Genomic DNA, 18,413 nt, shown 5'->3' with positions numbered 1-18,413 from the left:
CTGCTGTCAAAAGCTGGTTTAGCCTTCAACAAACTCAGGTTCTTAGCCAATGACTTCCGCCAGTTCAGTGGTTTGACTTTCTTTTAAATATGGCACCCAACATATACTGCTTAATTTTTTAAAATGTATTTACTTTAAATGATTTTAATAGATTGTAGTAAATTTAGGCCTGAACTCAGATTATCATTTCAAATTTAATTTTAAATAGTTTTATTTTAAAAAACATGTATTTAATTTAAATGAAAATCTGATTTATATTTTAAAAACTGTATTTTTAATTTGTTTTTAAACAATTGATTTTATGCCCTCTGTTTCCACTGACTTCAGTGGGATTTCTAATGAAATAAGGTACTACTCAACATGAGTAAGGGTTTAAGAATGCAGTTCTCTCAGAAGCTATGTGAGTATCTATATGATATAGACTGAACGTACTGAACAAAATGAAGAAAAAAATGTCTGGGTAGTCGCAGCTATTCTCCCTGAAAACTTCTCACGTACCATAAGACATCCCACAATGTCTGTCTGTATTTCATAATTTATTTGTTATGTCTTCCCAAATCAAATTAAATTTTAGCAGATCGTTTTGCAGCTTGTGGATCAGGTCAGATGAGGTCCTATGGCCAAGCTCCACTCAGTGCAGACAAGAGTGCCAGGGAGCTGGTCATGGCTCCCTGATCTTAGGAAGAGTAGAGGTGTGGGGCTGCTTTAACTTGCACCATTAATGTAGCATCTCAGAGGGTTCCAGGCCACACAACCGATTTGCTCTTTCCTCTGTTTTCTGATGTGCACCCTACATTTCAGAGGTGGTCTGATGCAGGCTTTCCATTTGTCAGCTTTATGGCAGCAGAGACTTCTCATGCACCTGGGAAATTCCTGGCCAGAATTCAGCAGTGACTCTCAGTTGGGTATCTGGCCCAACATTGTTTTCATGAGTTCAATTCCACTAATTCTATGTGCCGGGATAATTTTGTATTTCCGTCTGCATCACAGGAGTCTCTTGCCCATGTTAATGTAGTGAAAAACTATTTTTGTTTAAAAGTGGTATAATTCTGTTATTGTTGAGTAACAGTTTAAAATTTGAGTGCAGAATTTGCTGGAGACTAAGTAGAAATATTTCTGTCATTTACTCAGGATACAGAAATTTAGCCCTATGTCCCCCAAGACTTGGCTGTTAGTCACAATTGAGTATTTTTAGAATAGGTGGAATTTTGTTCATACAAGTTATCATTTACTGATACAGTACCTCTAGGACAAATGCATTCTGCCCAATTATTAAAATGCCCAATTATTTTTTGCTGCCTTTTCTTAATTATGCTAGTGAATATGCATCTTAAGAGGGTTGTTATCCAATTGTGAACACAAATGACTGTGAACTGGTGCTGTAATAAAAAGTTGTTTATCTTTTGAATGAATTTGAATGCTGTACAATTCTCATACATCAGTGCTGAAGATAGGTTCATTTGCAGTGCTGCAGAATAAATGGCTTTTTGCAAACAATAGTAAATATTTTAGTATACAATATGTGTACCTTTTCAGCATGGTGGAAGATTATTTTAGATACACAAAATATCACCATATTTTACACCATCAACGTGTAAATATCTTCCAAAAATCAGTTGTTCCTGAACGTTTGTACCATAGCTAATCTCTAAATTTAGATTAGCCTCTAAATATCTCAAATCCCTTAGACAAGGGCCCTCATTAACTAATGCTTGTAAAGCGCTATCTACTGTAAATGCTAAGTAGTATTATTAGAAAGCAGCAAACCTTAGTGGACTCAGATGAGTGGAATTACAGGATGTGGCAGTAAAAAAGACATTGTAAAGGGCAAATCCCTATTTTAACAGTATTGCCAAGTTTCTCAACTGTACTCACTGGGTTTCAGAAGCTTGAGCTGAGGAAGGAATCCTCCCCTACACACAGTGGAGTAGTGCCAGTCAGTCGTGCTGGAACAATTTTTATAGTGAGGTTGCTGAGATCCATTGAACCCAACTCTAAACCCTGTATTTGATGGGAACCACTTCAAGCCAGGGAGTGTGGCAGCACCCCCCAGTTTCAGCACCCATAGTGCCAGTCACCAGTGAAACCCAGAGGATACTGATCTGTGATTAATGCACTTCCCCTCCCCTTCCCCCAGTTTTGTGGTGTAAGGAAGTTGCCAGATATCTTACCTCAACTATACAACAGTAACCTGGAGAGCTGCCACCTCTGTTCCACAGCACACATGCTGCTATGTGTTTGCATCTTGGCTGTGTCTGATCCCGACCAAAATTGGGGCCTCTGTATGCTAGGCACTGTATTGCCCTACAGTTGTGTTAGGAGGCTTTAGCTGAGCTGAAAGACAAAGGAAGGAAAAGATGATATTGAAGGAAAAAGTGGAGCACATAGGGCAGGAGTGAGGCTGAAGTGAAGTGACTGTGTCAAAGGGGAGGCAGGAGGTGGCTGGGTGCAGCAAACAGTCAATTAGCACAGAGGCGAGAACTCTAGAGTGAAAACTGTCTAAAGCAGTCTGATGTCATCATCTGTTTCAGAGGGCCTGTCTACACTGCCAAGTTGTTGACAGAACTTATGTCTTTCACAAGTACTTGAAAAAGCCCCCCCCCCACACACACGCACACCTGAAATATAAAAGTTTTGCCACAGCAAAGTGGCAGCGTGAACGCAGCTTTGTCAGCAGCGCTTGCGGGGCTGGAAGTATTTTGTCTGCAAAAGTGCCGACAAAGAGCATTTACACATGCTGACATTGTGACAAGGCTGTCACTAAAAGCTTCGTGGTGTAGACAAGCCCTGGCATTGCTGCAACTGCTGCTGTGTTGTTTCATGCTGGCTGTGCTGAGGAGACTTTCTCTTCCCAAATGCATTTGGTAGGGAGAAGAGTCATGCCATGGTGATTCTAGAGAGGAGTCTCCATGGTACAGTTTTGAGTCCTGGGGGCATAGAGACACACCAAAGCTTTCCTTCCCTAGCAAAACCAGATCCACTGAATCTGGATCAATCTTTGTCTGTGGACTAGGGGACCTGAAATTGTTTTTAAGCAACTATTTGAAATGTAACAGACCAAGTGATATAGGCCAGGTAATGCCCCAGAATACTGATCTTAGGTTTTGAAATGATTTCAAAAGCCAAATCTCTGATGAATGAGAGGAGTATTGCACTGGCTTATCTCATAATTCCAAATCCAACAGCTTGTTACTTGCTCGTTGATTGAAAGGTGGTCATTTGTGGAATGATTTGAGCTTATATTAATAGTGACAAGTATCAGGGGGTAGCTGTGTTAATCTGTATCCACAAAAACAACAAGGAGTCCGGTGGCACCTTAAAACTAAAAGATTTATTTGAGCATAAGGTTTCATGAGTAAAGCCTCCACTTCTTCAGATGCATGATGCCTGTATCTATAATTTTCACTCCATGCATACTTGTCACCATGCAAGGCACTAAATTTAGCCGTTTGGAGTGGAAGTCCATCAACCTCAACAAAAAACTTGCACAGATACAGACAGACATCATCTTCCTCTCTAAGTGCAAACAGATGGACATCATAGCAAATGGACTGAAGGTAAAAAATCCATTGCAATTGACATACTACACTGACTATGGTGAGAGACACACACTCTCAAAGAAACTGAGGAACCACCTGATCAGCATCATGTACAGCAGAGGAGAAGATCAAGAATGAGCTCTCAAAACAGGAGACTCTCACACAAAACCAACCTTCAAAACAACTTACACGTGGCTGGACTTTACAAAAACGAGACAAGCCATTTACAATGCACACTTCACTTCTCTACAGAGGAAAAAGGACAGTAAACTGTGTAAACTCCTACATGCCACAGGGGGCTACAACAGTGGTACCCTCAACTCACCTCACAATATTGTTAATCTATCCAACCACACACTTAGCCCCGTGGAAGTGTCTGTCCTATCTGGGGACTCTTTCTGCCCCACCACCCCCACGAACATGAAACAGTTCTGTGGTGATCTGGAAGCCTACTTTCGTCGTCTCCAACTTAAGGAATATTTTCAACACACCACTGAACAGTGCACTGACCCACAGGAACCCTCCTACCAACACTACAAGAAGAAGAAGAATTCTGCATGGACACCTCCTGATGGTCAAAATGACAGACTGGACTTCTACACAGAGTGCTTCCACAGACGTGCACAGGCTGAAATTGTAAACAAACAGCATCACTTGCCCCATAACCTCAGCCATACAGAATGCAACACCATCCACAGCCTCAGAAACAACTCTGACATTATAATCAAAGGGGCTGACAAAGGAGGTGCTGTAGTCATAATGAACAGGTCAGATTATGAACAGGAGGCTGCCAGGCAACTCTCCAACACCACATTCTACAGGCCACTATCCTCTGACCCCACTGAGGAGTACCAAAAGAAACTACGCCATCTGCTCAAGAAACCCCCTGCTACAGCACGGGAACAAATCTACACGGACACACCCTCAGAGCCCCGACCAGGGGTATTCTATCTGCTACCCAAGATCCATAAACCTGGAAACCCTGGATGCCCCATCATCTCAGGCATCAGCACTCTTACAGCAGGATTATCTGGTTATTTGAACTCTCCTCAGACCCTATGCAACCAGCACTCCTAGCTATCTTCGAGACACCACCGACTTTCTGAGGAAACTACAATGCCCTAAGATACAACCGAATTTGCTCCAATCCCTCAGACAGAGACAAACACCTACAAGATCTTTATCAAGCATTCTTAAAACTGCAATACCCACCTGGGGAAGTGAGGAAACATTGACAGAGCGAGACGGGTACCCAGAAATCACCTACTACAGGACAGGCCCAACAAGGAAAATAACAGAACACCAATGGCCATCACATACAGCCTGCAGCTAAAACCTCTCCAGCACATTATCAACAATCTACAACCTATCCTGAAAAATGATCCCTCACTCTCCCAGATCTTGGGAGGCACACCAGTCCTCGCTTATAGACTGCTCTCCAACCTGAAGCAAATACACACCAGCAACTACACACCACAACACAGAAACACTAACCCAGGAACCAATCCCTGTAGCAAACCTTGTTGCCTACTCTGTCCCCATATCTACTCTAGCGACACCATCAGAGGACCCAACCACATCTGCCAGACCATCAGAGGCCCATTCACCTGCACGTCTACTAATGTTATATATGCCATCATGTGCCAGCAGTGCCCCTCTGCCATGTACATTGGCCAAATCGGACAGTCTGTACTCAAAAGAATAAATGGACACAAATCGGACATCAGGAATGATAACATATAAAAACCAGTAGGAGAAGACTTCAATCTTCCTGGACATTCTATAACAGATTTGAAAGTAGCTATACTTGAACAAAAAAAACTTCAGAAACAGACTTCAAAGAGAAACAGCAAAACTAAAATTCATTTGCAAATTTAACACCATTAATTTTGGCTTGAATAGGAACTGGGAGTGGCTGGCTCATTACAAAAGCAGTTTTGCCTCTCCTGGAATTGACACCTCCTCATCTATTATTGGGAGTGGACTACATCCACCCTGATCAAATTGTCCCTGTCAACACTGGTTCTTCACTTGTGAGGTAACTCCCTTCTCTTCATGTGTTAGTATATTTATGTCTGCATCTGTAATTTTCATTCCATGCATCTGAAGAAGTGGGGTTTTTACCCACGAAAGCTTATGCTCAAATAAATCTGTTAGTCTTTAAGGTGCCGCCGGACTCCTTGTTATTATATTCCTTATATTAAGAGTGCAACCCTGAAAAAAATTAAAAAGAAATTAAGTTATTAGACAGTAGAAATCTCTGGGTTTGGGTTTTTGTATGTTTATTTTCCCTGGCATGCTGTTGGGAATGGTGAAAAAGGAGAGCATTGGTAGCTTTAAAAAAAAAACTTATATCACACTTCCTAGATCGGGGTGGACAAACTTTTTGGCCCAAGGACCACATCTGTGTATGGAAATTGTATGGCGAGCCATGAATGTTCACGAAATTGGGGGTTGGGGTGCGGGAGGGGGTGAGGGCTCCAGCTGGGGATGCAAGCTCTGGGGTGGGGCTGGAGATGAGGAGTTCAGGGTGCAGGAAGGTGCTCCAGGCTGGGACCAAGGGGTTCGGAGGGCGGGAGGGGGATCAGGGCTGGGGTAGCGGGTTGTGGTGCATGAGGAGATCAGGGATACAGGTGCTGGGTGGCGCTTACCTCAAGCAGCTCCTGCAAGCAGTGGCATGTCCCTCTCTGGCTCCTAGGCGGAGGCGCGACCAGGCACCTTTGTATTCTGCCTTGTCCACAGGTGCTGGCCCTGCAGCTCCCATTGGCCGAAGTTCGTAGCCAATTGGAGCTGCGGGGCCGGCGATTGGGGCAGGGGCAGCGTGCAGAACCCCCTGGCTGCCCCTACATGTACGAGCCGGAAGGAGGACATGCCACTGTTTCTGGGAGCCGTGCGGAGCATGGCAAGCCCCCACCCCACTCCCTGGTGGGAGCTCGAGGGCCAGATTAAAACATCTGGAGGGCCGGATGTGGCCCCCAGGCTGTAGTTTGCCCACCCCTGTCCTAGATACAGGAAGGAATGTACAATACTCTTTAAGGAAATGGCTGGGGGTTTCCAACAAACATACTTTGCCTTCTTGGTCTTTTACAGCTCCATGTTCATTACTGATGAATGTGTGTGTGCCTTTCTAGTAATACACTAATTCAAGTTAGAGCTTTAATTTCACTGATCTACGCTCATGGCTGGTAAGCGACACACCCTGGGATGGGCAACAGCGGGGACTCCAGGGATCCTGATTCTTATTTTTTTATCTCCACATTTAAAATAAGGCTGGAAGTATTGCAATGTAATTGAACTCCTATTAATTCCCTTCCATGCTGTATTAATAAACAAGGTGACTGGAGAAGTTTTAGAGCATCTTCTTTAGTAGGAGGGGCCTCTGCAGTTTCACTGACACACTTTCATTGTCTATGGCACATAGTATATATTTCATTCAGTCTTAACAAGTGCTGCTCCTCTCTGTGATGTGTTTGGCAAACTGACAATATCCTGAATGAACTTTATTGAATTAAGTTAAAATCTTATTGAATTAGGGTTAATACCTTTGGAGTACATTGAATTATAAATGCAAATGTTTATGTACTATTGTGAGAGTGTATGGAACTTCTTTAGCAGGAAGACAAGATTAATGCAATCTCTGAAAGATATTAAGACCTTCAAAGGTCTTTTTGGAACAATATGTCTGAAGTACCTTGGGGTAAAGGGAATGCAAATTCTCCCCTCCAAAGCCAACCTTTTGAAGATAAGTGCTGGAGAAGGAGAGACCCGTTGTGTACCAATTACCTGCTTCTGGAAACTCCAGATCAGAAACCCCTGGATCTGTATAAAAGGGTCAACTAAACATGTTCTGAGTGTGCTTTTTTTGAGCTGAAGCTGTGATGAACTGGAAATCACAAAGACTCCACTAGGTTGGAGGGTGGAATGACTTGTCCTGCCAGAAACCATGTTAGGGTTAGTGTTCTTCTGGTAAGCTTATGTAGGATACATGTGTAGGATACTTGTGTAGGATATTTAATATTTTTACTGTTTTTTCTCTGTAATGCTTTGTACCTTAATAATAAAGTAGGCTTGCATAGGAAGTCTGTGCACTAACATATCTGTAGCAATTGCACCCGTTATATCCCTCTCTAAAGAGAAAGTAAGCATATATCCTTGAGCAACCTGCCTGTGCGGGGAAATACACAGTGAAGACAAGGTTGGGAACTGTGCAGCCTGGAAATACCCCAGTCAGAAGGCACAGGGACACTAGTCTCCACTCAAGAGAAGCAATAGCTGAGGAACATAGCGGGTGCCCTTGCTGGGCCACTGATAGGGAATGCAGGCACAATTGCCCTGACCTGTGACAGTGTGCCTGCATTTTAGTGTTCTGGATGTCTGAAGTCTGTTACAGAGAACTAACTGTAGCACATACTAGGTTTAAAATAAAGTCGTTCAGGTGAAGGTTGAGTTCAAATTTCTTTTATGTGGGGCACTAGTTTCTTATCTTAGTGATTTTTGGCTAACAAAAATGAATTTTGATAAGCAGTTATCAGAAGAGAGGTCTGGCTTGGATATAGGAGACTGGAATATAGGAGATAATTAGCTATCAATTTAAAATACAAGAAGAATGTGACTCACAAAGCACCTTTTTAGTCTCTCAATTTGTGAGGCAAATCAAAGTATTTCTTTCATTGTTATTGGTATTATCAGAAGCTAAAAATGAATGGATTTTTTTTCAAAGTGATTGTCTTTCAGATATGCACTTTATCACTGTTCTCTGTTCCACATACTCTGATAATTTTGTTTAACAGTATGACAAAAATAAATCTAGGCACCACTTTTTAGATGTGATTATTTTTCTTTATAGAAGGGAACTTTTTGGTGAACTAATCTACTGTCTGACTTTATTGTTCCTATCAAATTGTGAATTCTTGAAGGATGTGATTGTCCATTGAAAGAATAAACTCCTCATTTCAGTAACACATTTGTTTGGGGGTAATTTAGGGTAATTTATTAAGAGAAAAAACGAGGAGTCCTTATGGCACCTTAGAGACTAACAAATTTTTTTGGGCTTAACCTTTCATAGGTTAGAACCCACTTCATCAGATGCATGGAGTGAAAATACAGGAGAAGGTATAAATACATGAAAGGATGGGGGTTGCTTTACCAAGTGTGAGGTCAGAAAATAAAGACTCCAAATTCTTCTTTGTGTGCTCCCAGAAAGCCCCTTTTTCTCAGCAGGTTCCCACCAGTTCTCCTTCCGGGGGACTCTGGAAATCTCTCCGAAGAAACCTCCAACTGCTCCTGCTTTCTCCTTCCTTACTGACAGCCCAGTTCTTTAGAGAGAATACCTGTCTCCTCTTCAGTTGCTTCAGATAAACAAACAATGATGGCTGGCCCCAGGTCCCTGGCTCTTAAAGAGGCAGAGCATTGGGTCACAGTAAATAACAAACAGAAATAACTATGGGCCATAAAGGTACTTTGAAAAACTCAAGCCGATGTGAGGAGCTGGAAGATGAAAAATAAGCAGACTTTAATATCCAAACTATGTTTCCTCCTGTTTTTTGTACTGTTGGTGTTATAATGGATATTAAAAATATTTAGTTTTATAATTTACGTTCTTTACGTAATTTACGTTTATAATTTTAGTTCTTATGTTCTTGCATTGGCTATGAATGAATAGATGTGTGTTACTGGAGCATCTTCTGTGTATACACCGTTCATGGCAAGCAATGCATCTGGAGCAAGAAACACTTAGTTTGCAGAACCAGCCAAACTATCCATTCATTCTGATTTGGACCTACAGACTTGGCTTTTCTGATTCAGCAGAAGTTCTGGGCAGAGAGTCAGCCAACAACTGGTTTTCTCTTTAGTATTGTATAAACACAAGATGTTTCCTAAAGCAAAATGTTACTAAGGAAAAAGTCATGTTTATTTGATTTCTCTATTTAAAAATTTCTTATATGCATGGAAATATTATTTAATATATTAAGCTATCATCTGGGGAAATCTGAAAATCCTCCTTCTCGTGGTTGCTCAATAAATTTAGGCCTGGGCTACACTGGGGGGGGGGTGTTCGAACTAAGATACACAACTTCCACTACACTATTCGCATAGCTGAAGTCGAAGTATCTTGGTTCAAGTTACCTGGCTGTCCTCACGGCGGCGAATCGACTGCGATGGCTCTCCCGTCGACTCCGCTTACCCCTCCTGCTGAGGTGGAGTATAGGTGTCGATTCAGGGATCGATTTATCACGTCTAGACGAGACGCAATAAATTGATCCCCGATAGATCACTACCCGCCGAGCCGGTGGGTAGTGAAGACGTACCCTTAGTCTCTGAATCCAAAGTGGTTTTGGGGTAGCCTGAGTCTATATTTGGCTCTGTGAACAATGTTGTCATTGTTCATTGAACCATTAAAGCCAATACAGTTTATTGTAGAGAAATTAGCTTAGGAAATTGTCACATCATTTTAAGTAATAATAATAATAATTAATAATTAAAAACACGTAATTGTTTCACAGTTCTTCTGCAATGTGATTTAGATGGTAACACAATTTAAAAGATTCTGCAGTTGACTAGCTGTGACATTACCCAGGGTACGATCTGGACTGTTGAACAGTTGTGTCCCCTCAGTTCTCCAACATGGGATGCCTTTTACACTGCTTTGCTGTGAGAGCAACCACTCCTGGCCTGCTCTCATACAGCCTCCAGCGTGTAAGTTACTCCCAGCTATACTTCAAGAGTGTTTCAGCCAGCCATCTTTAATTATATTATAGAACGATTCCAGCAAATTCCCAGTCCCATATTTTCCCCCAGAAATGTGCATCTTGTACTGCCCAGCACCTTCCTGGACAACACAAGTGCATATAAAGTCTGTCATTTCATTAATAGAAAATGGTATGCACACACCTTGCTATCTCAAATAGAGTTTCCCAAACACTTGAGTCCAAATACACACTGGTTTAGATAAACTTTACATACAATGTTGCCCCACACATTTTACCAGGACAATAATGTTCAGCAGATTGAGTTTTAAAACGATACCTCACAAGGCATACTTTGTACAAAATTTATCATAGTCTTGTAGAAAGGGTGAACATAAGGGTACAGACTGTCACACTAGTTCATTCTTCTAGAAATCCTTTCTAAGGTATTTTGGCAGAAATTAATGAAAAATAGTATTTGGTGGACCCATGTGTGTCTTCAAATTAATTTGAAGGAAGGTAAATGGTTTTGGAAGGGTTCCTGAACAGAAAAAAAATTATATAAAATTTTACATGCACCTCTTTAACCAGTAGAGTACTGTGGATTAGTGAATAGCATGAAGGAAATTAGAAGTATACTCTCATTCCCAGGCTCCTCATCCCTCCACTCTCCTCTGGTCCTATCTCGTCTTTTAGGAATCTCAAAGTTTTCAGGATTTCACTCCTCAAGGTGATTTTATGGGAGGGTTGTCCTGCTGACCCATCATTTCCCCAGACATTGCTGAAACTAATCCTCTTGGTTGTCCTGGCTGTCTGATCTGTAGATGCCTGGAAATCTGCCTGAGCTCTGGTGGGTACAGTTGGTGTGTACTTCCTTCCCTTTTACTTCCTCTACTGCTACATTCCTCCACTGCTACTATTGAGTCCTGGAATAGATTTGAACTCCATGATCTGCCAGTACTTTGCCTACTCACTTGTAGCCCTTCATCACTTGTGTCTGAGGCGGAAAACAGGTAGGAGGAATAGACAATATGAGAGAGACAGACTGAGAAGTCTAAGTGGGGATATTGGGAGCCAGTGGAGGGATACAGGTTTGTTTATTTTCAGGGGAAGCGGGAAGAAACTGGAACAAAGGACAGTAACTACAGGGGATGTGAGTGATTGCTGGACCAAGGCTAGAAGGAGACTAGTCTGTAAAAGGAAGCTTACTGGGTGAGGATTTTATCTGTATTCAGTTTTATTACTGTACTAGACTTGGACTTGCATGTTTTGTTTTATTTTGCTTTGTAATTCACTTTGTTCTGTCTGTTACTACCTGGAACCACTTTAAATCCTACTTTTTGTATTTAATAAAATCACTTTTTACTTAATACATACTCTGGGTTAATTAATAATACCTGGGGGTGGAGGCAAACAGCTGTGCATATCTCTCTATAGAGGGTGAACAATTTGAGTTTACCCTGTATAAGCTTTATACAGGGTAAAACAGATTTATTTAGGGTTTGGACCGCATTGGGAGTTGGGCATCTGAGTGTCAAGGACAGGAACACTTCTTAAGTTGCTTTCAATCAAGGCTGTAGCTTTCGGGTCCATGGATCAGACCCTGGGTCTGTGCTGGAGCAAACTGGCGTGTCTGGCTCAGCAAGACAGGGTGCTGGAGTCCTAAGCTGGCAGGGAAAGCAGGGGCAGAAGTAGTCTTGGCGCATGAGGTGGCAGCTCCCAGGGGGTGTCTGTGATCCAACCCGTCACAATGTGCATAAGGCTGCACTGCAACTGTATGACTGACCACATTTGTGGTCTTTATGCATTTGCACCCCATCTACTGCCTACTTGTCACCCTTGCTAGTCCCAGCTAAGAATCCTGCAAATACTTTTGCACATAAATAACTTTACTTGTGTGAAGGGTTCCAGTAAGTTCAGTGGGATTCTTCGTGTGTGTGTAAAGTTGTTAATCTGTATAGGTGTTCGTAGAATCCTTCGAATGTAAACACTTTTCTGGCACAGATCACGTCTCTTTTTGTCTGCTGTGAAGCACCTAGCACAATTTTGGGTGCAGTAAAATAAATAAATAATAGTATCATAGAGAAAACATGACAGAATAGGGTAAATATAATATATTGAAGGATGCTCCATATCCAAAATCCTTCCTCTTACTGTAGCAACTTTTCCTCATCCCCTAACCCCTTCCACACACAAAAGGACAGCCTGTCAGCAAAATATAATATTGATTTCTATGAAAACGGAGAGAACACGTTATACTTATATACTCTATAATTATTAGGGGGGATAACATTATAATCAGATCATGTTATAATTCTACCAATTATCTTTCTTTTTTGTATGCTTGTCTTAGTATTATGGCTAAAGAGTCTTTGTAGGGCACGTGAACTAGCTTTGAACCAGATGTATTTCTGAGGAACTACAGCATATCCTCAGCTACCTGATTTGTTGTCACAAGTTTGTTCTTGTTTCCTGTTAACTTACAGGAGGAGAATGCACACATAAAATTATAGCTTAAGAGGATATTAGCTTTTTTGCAGGATAGTTCTTCAAATATAATTTTTCACCCACTTTGCCTAGTAATCACTGCTTTATAAAAAATAATTCATTTGAACCCAACATAAAGTGAAAAATTATTCATAAACCTCATTAGTTAGAATTTGGCTTATACTCTGAAGCATCTGTACCTTCCAAAATTTTATTTTGTTTTGTTTGTTAATCTTTACCAATAAATAACACGTCTGGGTGTTCTGGGATCCATAGATCTAATCCCTTTTTTAATCCAACAAAGCTCTTGTTCTGAATCATACTTGGTAGCAGTGAGTTCTGAAGAAGAAGATTAGCTGTGCTGCTCTATGTTGCAAATATCATTTGGGGGACTTCAGGTTCAGTGTCTTTTGGGTGGCAGTGTCAGCCTGTGAAAAGCTGCAATATGTATCACAGGGTATGCCTGCACTGCAATTAAAAAAAACATGGCGCTGAGTCTTTGAGCCCAGGTCAACCGAGACCCAACCCCCTTGCGGGGTCTCAGAGCCCGGGCTTCATCCCAAGTTCAAAGGTTTACACTGATTTTATAGCCTCACAGCCCAAGCCCCATGAGCCCAAGTCAGCTAACTTGGGCCAACTGTGGCCATGCCTCAGGTCTTTTATTGCATTAAGACGTACCCACCAATGTTGCAGAGTCTTCAGTGGCAGTGGTGATCTCTGTAGTCTCTTCGCTTTTCTGTTTAGAAAGGCAGAGAGAAAATGAGTTCAAACCAAGCCGTACCCTTTTCATTCAGAAGAGTGCTCCATTAGTACCTCAAGAGCAAAAATATTTATACTGAACAAAAATGTGGCTTTGGAAAGGAAAATGTGTTGTATTTCTATTTGGTAGGATTGGTGTGTTGTAGAGTGCAATTACTTATTTCTTAAATCAGATCATTTGTTTGGACATTTTAAATGAGGGTTGGGCTGAAACTGTTGGCAGTTAATTTAGCTAGACTTTGAGAAACTGACAAGAACAACACAATAAATTATCTGCATAGGCAACAGTTTTGTTTTTAACATTGGCTACTTTCTACTTCCATAAAGCCAGTGCTTCAAAATATTAACTGAAGTGTGTGGGTTTGTTTGTTTTTTTAAATTCATCTCTCTCTTATGTAGTCAAATGCTGTTGATTTAGTCACAATGAAGCCTGCAAAAGAATGCTTTCTTGTTTCTCAGCCGGTTATAGTCCCCTAGCATATATTTGTGTCTGCTTATTGAACATTTTAATTGTTAAAACAATGTTAGAATAATTTGTTCTTCTGAAATCTAGCATTAGTTGACACTTAACTATTTTTACAGTACATTCCTGGTTAATGGTTTTGAGAAAATAACCCTTATTACTAGTACCATGTATCTAACACAGTTGAAGTTCAGCAGTTGGGAACCTTTGTACACTCTTATTTCAAAGACTGGTGGTCAGAGAGTATTTGTCAAGGGAAAGGAACTAGTTGGTTGGCATTAATATTAATGTAATATATTTTCAGATGGTGTTTGCAGAAATTCTATCGCACACTAAGGGCAGAGGCAAAGTGGGGAGGGAGGATAGGAATTGATCACAGAGTGCTTCTCTGCCATAACACGGACACCCCTAGAAATAAGTACAGAATTATATAGATGGTTTTGTTTGTTATCGCCTCAAAAAGAAAAGCCCTAAGCAAAAAAGAACAACTCGAGAAAGGGTTGGGGGGAGAGGGTGGAAGAACAACACAACACTAGCCAACCAAAAAACCTGGGGTAGAGTGGAAAAAACAGAGAGCCATGTGAGATAAATCTGTTTCTTTTTTTTCTTCTTTTAATAGTGCGGCTTCATGACAGCATATCAGAAGAAGGATTCCATTACTTAGTCTTTGATTTGTAAGTATATGCCTTGTGTATGCTTGTATAACAAAAAACACACCGGAGACCTGATGTTCAAAATTTTTAGGGGCAAAAATAAACTCATAAAATGATGTGCATGCACATGGCCAGGATGATGCATAACTGATCAGTTGTGTGTACACATCTGACTTGTATATGTCACTGTGATAACAGCATGTGCAAAGCTTTGCATATCCAAATGTTGAAAAACCCTCCTCAGTGTATTTTGAATATCAGCTTAAACTAACACCAAACTGCTATACGTTTTGAAGTTATTAATCACAGTTGTGATTTTTTTCCCCATAGTGGTAGCTGCTTAAAGTTCTGTTTATTTTAAATTTGACTTTTAGCAAGTTTACTAAAGGATTTTCTTCTTGAAATTTAGTAAAGGATTTTCTCATTATCTCAGAGCAAACTAGCCCATCCTGTGATTACTATCTGTGGATTTTACAATTACTATAAATGTATAATGTGTAATATACTAGTCATATAATAAATGTTATTGGTTCTGTACATTGTGTCAAAGTCAGATTCAAGACTCACAAATTTGTCAGACCACTCTGTTTGTTAGCAAAGCGCTTTGCCAATGCACCCAGATATGTGCGAGCCTCCTGCCAAAGCTCAAGCTAACTTATTTAGACAGATAAGGGAAAGCCAATTTAACATAAGAGACAAAAGGAAGAAGAAACTGACAAATATACATACATATCTTATTTGCATACTAATCTTTACCAATCTCCTAGCTCAGTAGGAGCTCTAAGTTAATTAGTTTGAGGACCCATTGTCTCACACTCCTTAATGTTTCTCTTCCTGACAACTATATTTCAACAAACCTTTCAAGCAGCATTTCTTTAATGAATTATAATTTCAATATAATTCATTCTACTTTCACAATCCCTCCTTTTGGTCAAGCTACACAATGACCAACAATGACTGGGTTCCACATATCAATCGTTCTTTATCTCTTTGTTCATCAGTGATATTTAAAACCATCAAAGTAGCACTCTGGTTTGGGGCAGCTATCTGTGTAGCATGCCTGACACAATTTTGGATACAACAGGAAAGTAACTGAAAACATACAAAAATTATTAAGATTCCAAACAAGAGAGTTAGGGCTCCCTGAAACAACCAGTTTCCTACGCCAGAGAAATTGAAAAGGTTACTTAGCCACTTCCATAAAGAACTTGGCTCTTCGTGGGGAATTTGTTCTAAGTGGCTAGCATGATCCATTGGTGTTGTCTGGTTTATACACACAGCAGTCTTTTCCAGTGAGAGCACAAGTCCCTCCTTTTGCCGCCAGCACTCTGTCCAATGCGTGATGGTTTTGGAGGGCCATCTGTCGGATTGCCCCCATTTCTTTGGCCAGGGCTCTTAAACTTTCTCCGGTTTCATTTGCCATTATTTCAACTACTGCTTGTAACCTTAGGAGCCTTTTTGCATGGTGTATTACTCCCCCTAATGGTATTAAGGAACCGCCAATGGCCTCTTCCCAGGTTAAGGGGCTTATGTTATTTACATACCATTGGGCATCTGTTAAGTCCCTTCTTTTTCGCCTGAAATTGCGGAGGCGTTCTCGAGGGAAGGTTCCTAGCACTCGGAATTGTGGGAAGAGTTGGGCGGGATAACAGATTCCTGACCAATTAGCTGGTAGTGTGGTATAAGCTCTGTTCCCACACACCCAATGATGGCCTATTAAGGCCGGGAAGGGTCGGTTGCACCCATTTGTCACATAGGTGTTTGCAAAGGAGGAGTAGTATCCCCCAAAGGGTACAGGGTAATTCTTCTTACGAGGAGTGGTGTTATTTGCATGATATTGAAAGAGTGTATTGTTTTCACTAAGGTTACTGTAGGGGGAACATGAGATTGATTTCTCTGTTTGATCCCAGGTTGAGAAAAAATTCACATCTCCATACCCGGCCCGCCACTTTTTAGTTTTGTTTGAATAATCCCATACACCATTAGCCACAATATGCTGAAGGCAACGGCTTTTCCCCAGATCCAGCCCTGTCCCATTACACACCCAACACCAATGACCTTTTCCCTCCACCACACTTATCCATTTAGATGCATTTATTCCCACCGCTTCCCAAGTGTCATTGCTGTTCCATATTTTGTTAAACGGACGAGGCCCTCCAGTGAGTTCTGGAGACTTGAGTGGGATAGCCAGGACAGGAACACCAGTTTGAGAGTGGGCTGGGATGTGGCTGCAGACCCAGCAATTAGAAATATTAAGGGTCTGAGCTATCCACACCTGCTGCTGGATAAAAGAATTGTCATCGTGGTCTCCCCAGACCGTAAGATACCAGCAGCCGAGGAACAGGCAGAGGCGCATGTTGGAGGCAAGGCTCTTCTGGTTCTGACAACCTCAACTGAGGGAACCGCAGTCATGGTTTTATGCCCACCAGGCAGTAGGCGCTAGGGTCGCTACTGCTTTTTTGTTGTTGTTGTTGTTGTTCGTCTGCTTCTGGCAACCCTTACGAGAGCGTAGATTGTAAGGTATTGCAGACTGTTCCTCTACGTCTTCTTCTAGAGTCAAAATTGACTCTGCGTTATCCTGAGGTGATGACTGGTTCTCTGGGGATGGTGCCTTCTTACACCGTGAAGCATGTATCCATGCTGCGATGCCAGATAGTTTAACAGCTGTCTGTGTAGTAAGCAGTACCTGATGAGGACCCTTCCACCGGGGCTCCAAGGCATGCTTTCGATGATGGCGCCGTACATAGACCCAGTCACCTGGCTCGAGGTTGTGGCACGCGTCGGAGGTGGGTTCCGTGGGCCAGGCGGCTCGAACCTGTGAATGGAAGTGACTTACAGCTTGCATTAGTCCCTTGCAATGCTGAAGGAGCACACTGTGAGTCAAGTTCAAATCTGGAACGGGAATAATGGTAGTAGTAGCTCTCATAGGGCGTCCCATAACAATTTCAAAGGGACTTAATTTATGCCTTTGGGATGGAGTGGATCTCATGTCCATAAAGGCTAATGGTAAGGCTACTGGCCAGCTTAATCCTGTAGAGTCACAAATTTTAGCAAGCTTATTCTTAAGTACACCATTTCGTCTTTCAACTGCACCTGCACTCTGTGGGTGGTAGGGACAGTGCAACAGGTGTTTGATATGCAATATAAGGTCCAGGTGTTGAACAAGTTGTCCAGTAAAATGTGTACCCCGATCACTGGACAGAGTAGCAGGAATTCCCTTGGCAGGCATAATATGATTTAACAAACATTTGGCAACAGACAGTGAGTCAGTCTTGCGACAAGGAAAGGCTTCAATCCAACCAGAGAATAAACATACCATAACCAATATAAATTCATATTGTTGACACTTAGGCATTTGTACAAAATCAAGTTGCCAATGCAAGAACGGTGCTTGAGGCAGGCCCCGGAACCCCTGGGCCACTTTTACAGGTTTACCAATATTATGGCTTTGGCAAATGGTACAGGCTGCACAGTGGCGGGCTGCAAAAGAGCTAAAATGGGGGGCCCACCATCCTGTCTTAGTTACAGCAGAGACCATCCCCTCCTTTCCGACATGCGAAATACCGTGTAGCAGGGCGGCCAGAGACGGGTAGAGTGAAAAGGGGGCTATAAAGGCGCCAGTAGGTGAGCGCCAAAGAGAATCGGAATGTAGAAAGCAACCTTGGGCAACCCAGGATTCTTTCTCAGTTACGGGGGCAGAGTCTTGGAGCAGGGTGAGGTCAGTGAGGGACGGCAGTAGTATAGAAACAGAAAGGGAACCTAGAAATGCATCTGGGGAAGGTTCTATGGCAGCAGCATGTTTAGCAGAGGCGTCAGCAAATGCGTT

At 41.9% G+C, this 18,413-nt stretch overlaps 1 protein-coding gene across 22 annotated transcripts in view; it reads left to right on the top strand.

Annotated features, from left to right (window-relative positions):
- Positions 1 to 18,413, top strand: part of CAMK2D (calcium/calmodulin dependent protein kinase II delta) — a 271,591-nt gene that overhangs the window by 149,752 nt on the left and 103,426 nt on the right. For all 22 annotated transcript variants that reach the window (XM_073340971.1, XM_073340962.1, XM_073340953.1 and 19 more), the window contains exon 4: positions 14,554 to 14,608. In XM_073340971.1, the coding sequence (XP_073197072.1) occupies positions 14,554 to 14,608 (55 nt within the window). The remainder of the gene's footprint in view (positions 1 to 14,553; positions 14,609 to 18,413) is intronic.

This window comes from Lepidochelys kempii, chromosome 4, assembly GCF_965140265.1.
Source record: "Lepidochelys kempii isolate rLepKem1 chromosome 4, rLepKem1.hap2, whole genome shotgun sequence".
In the NCBI taxonomy this organism is placed as follows: Eukaryota; Metazoa; Chordata; order Testudines; family Cheloniidae; genus Lepidochelys; species Lepidochelys kempii.
Note: the sequence above shows the minus strand (reverse complement) of the source record. Positions and strands in the feature narration are given on the sequence as shown.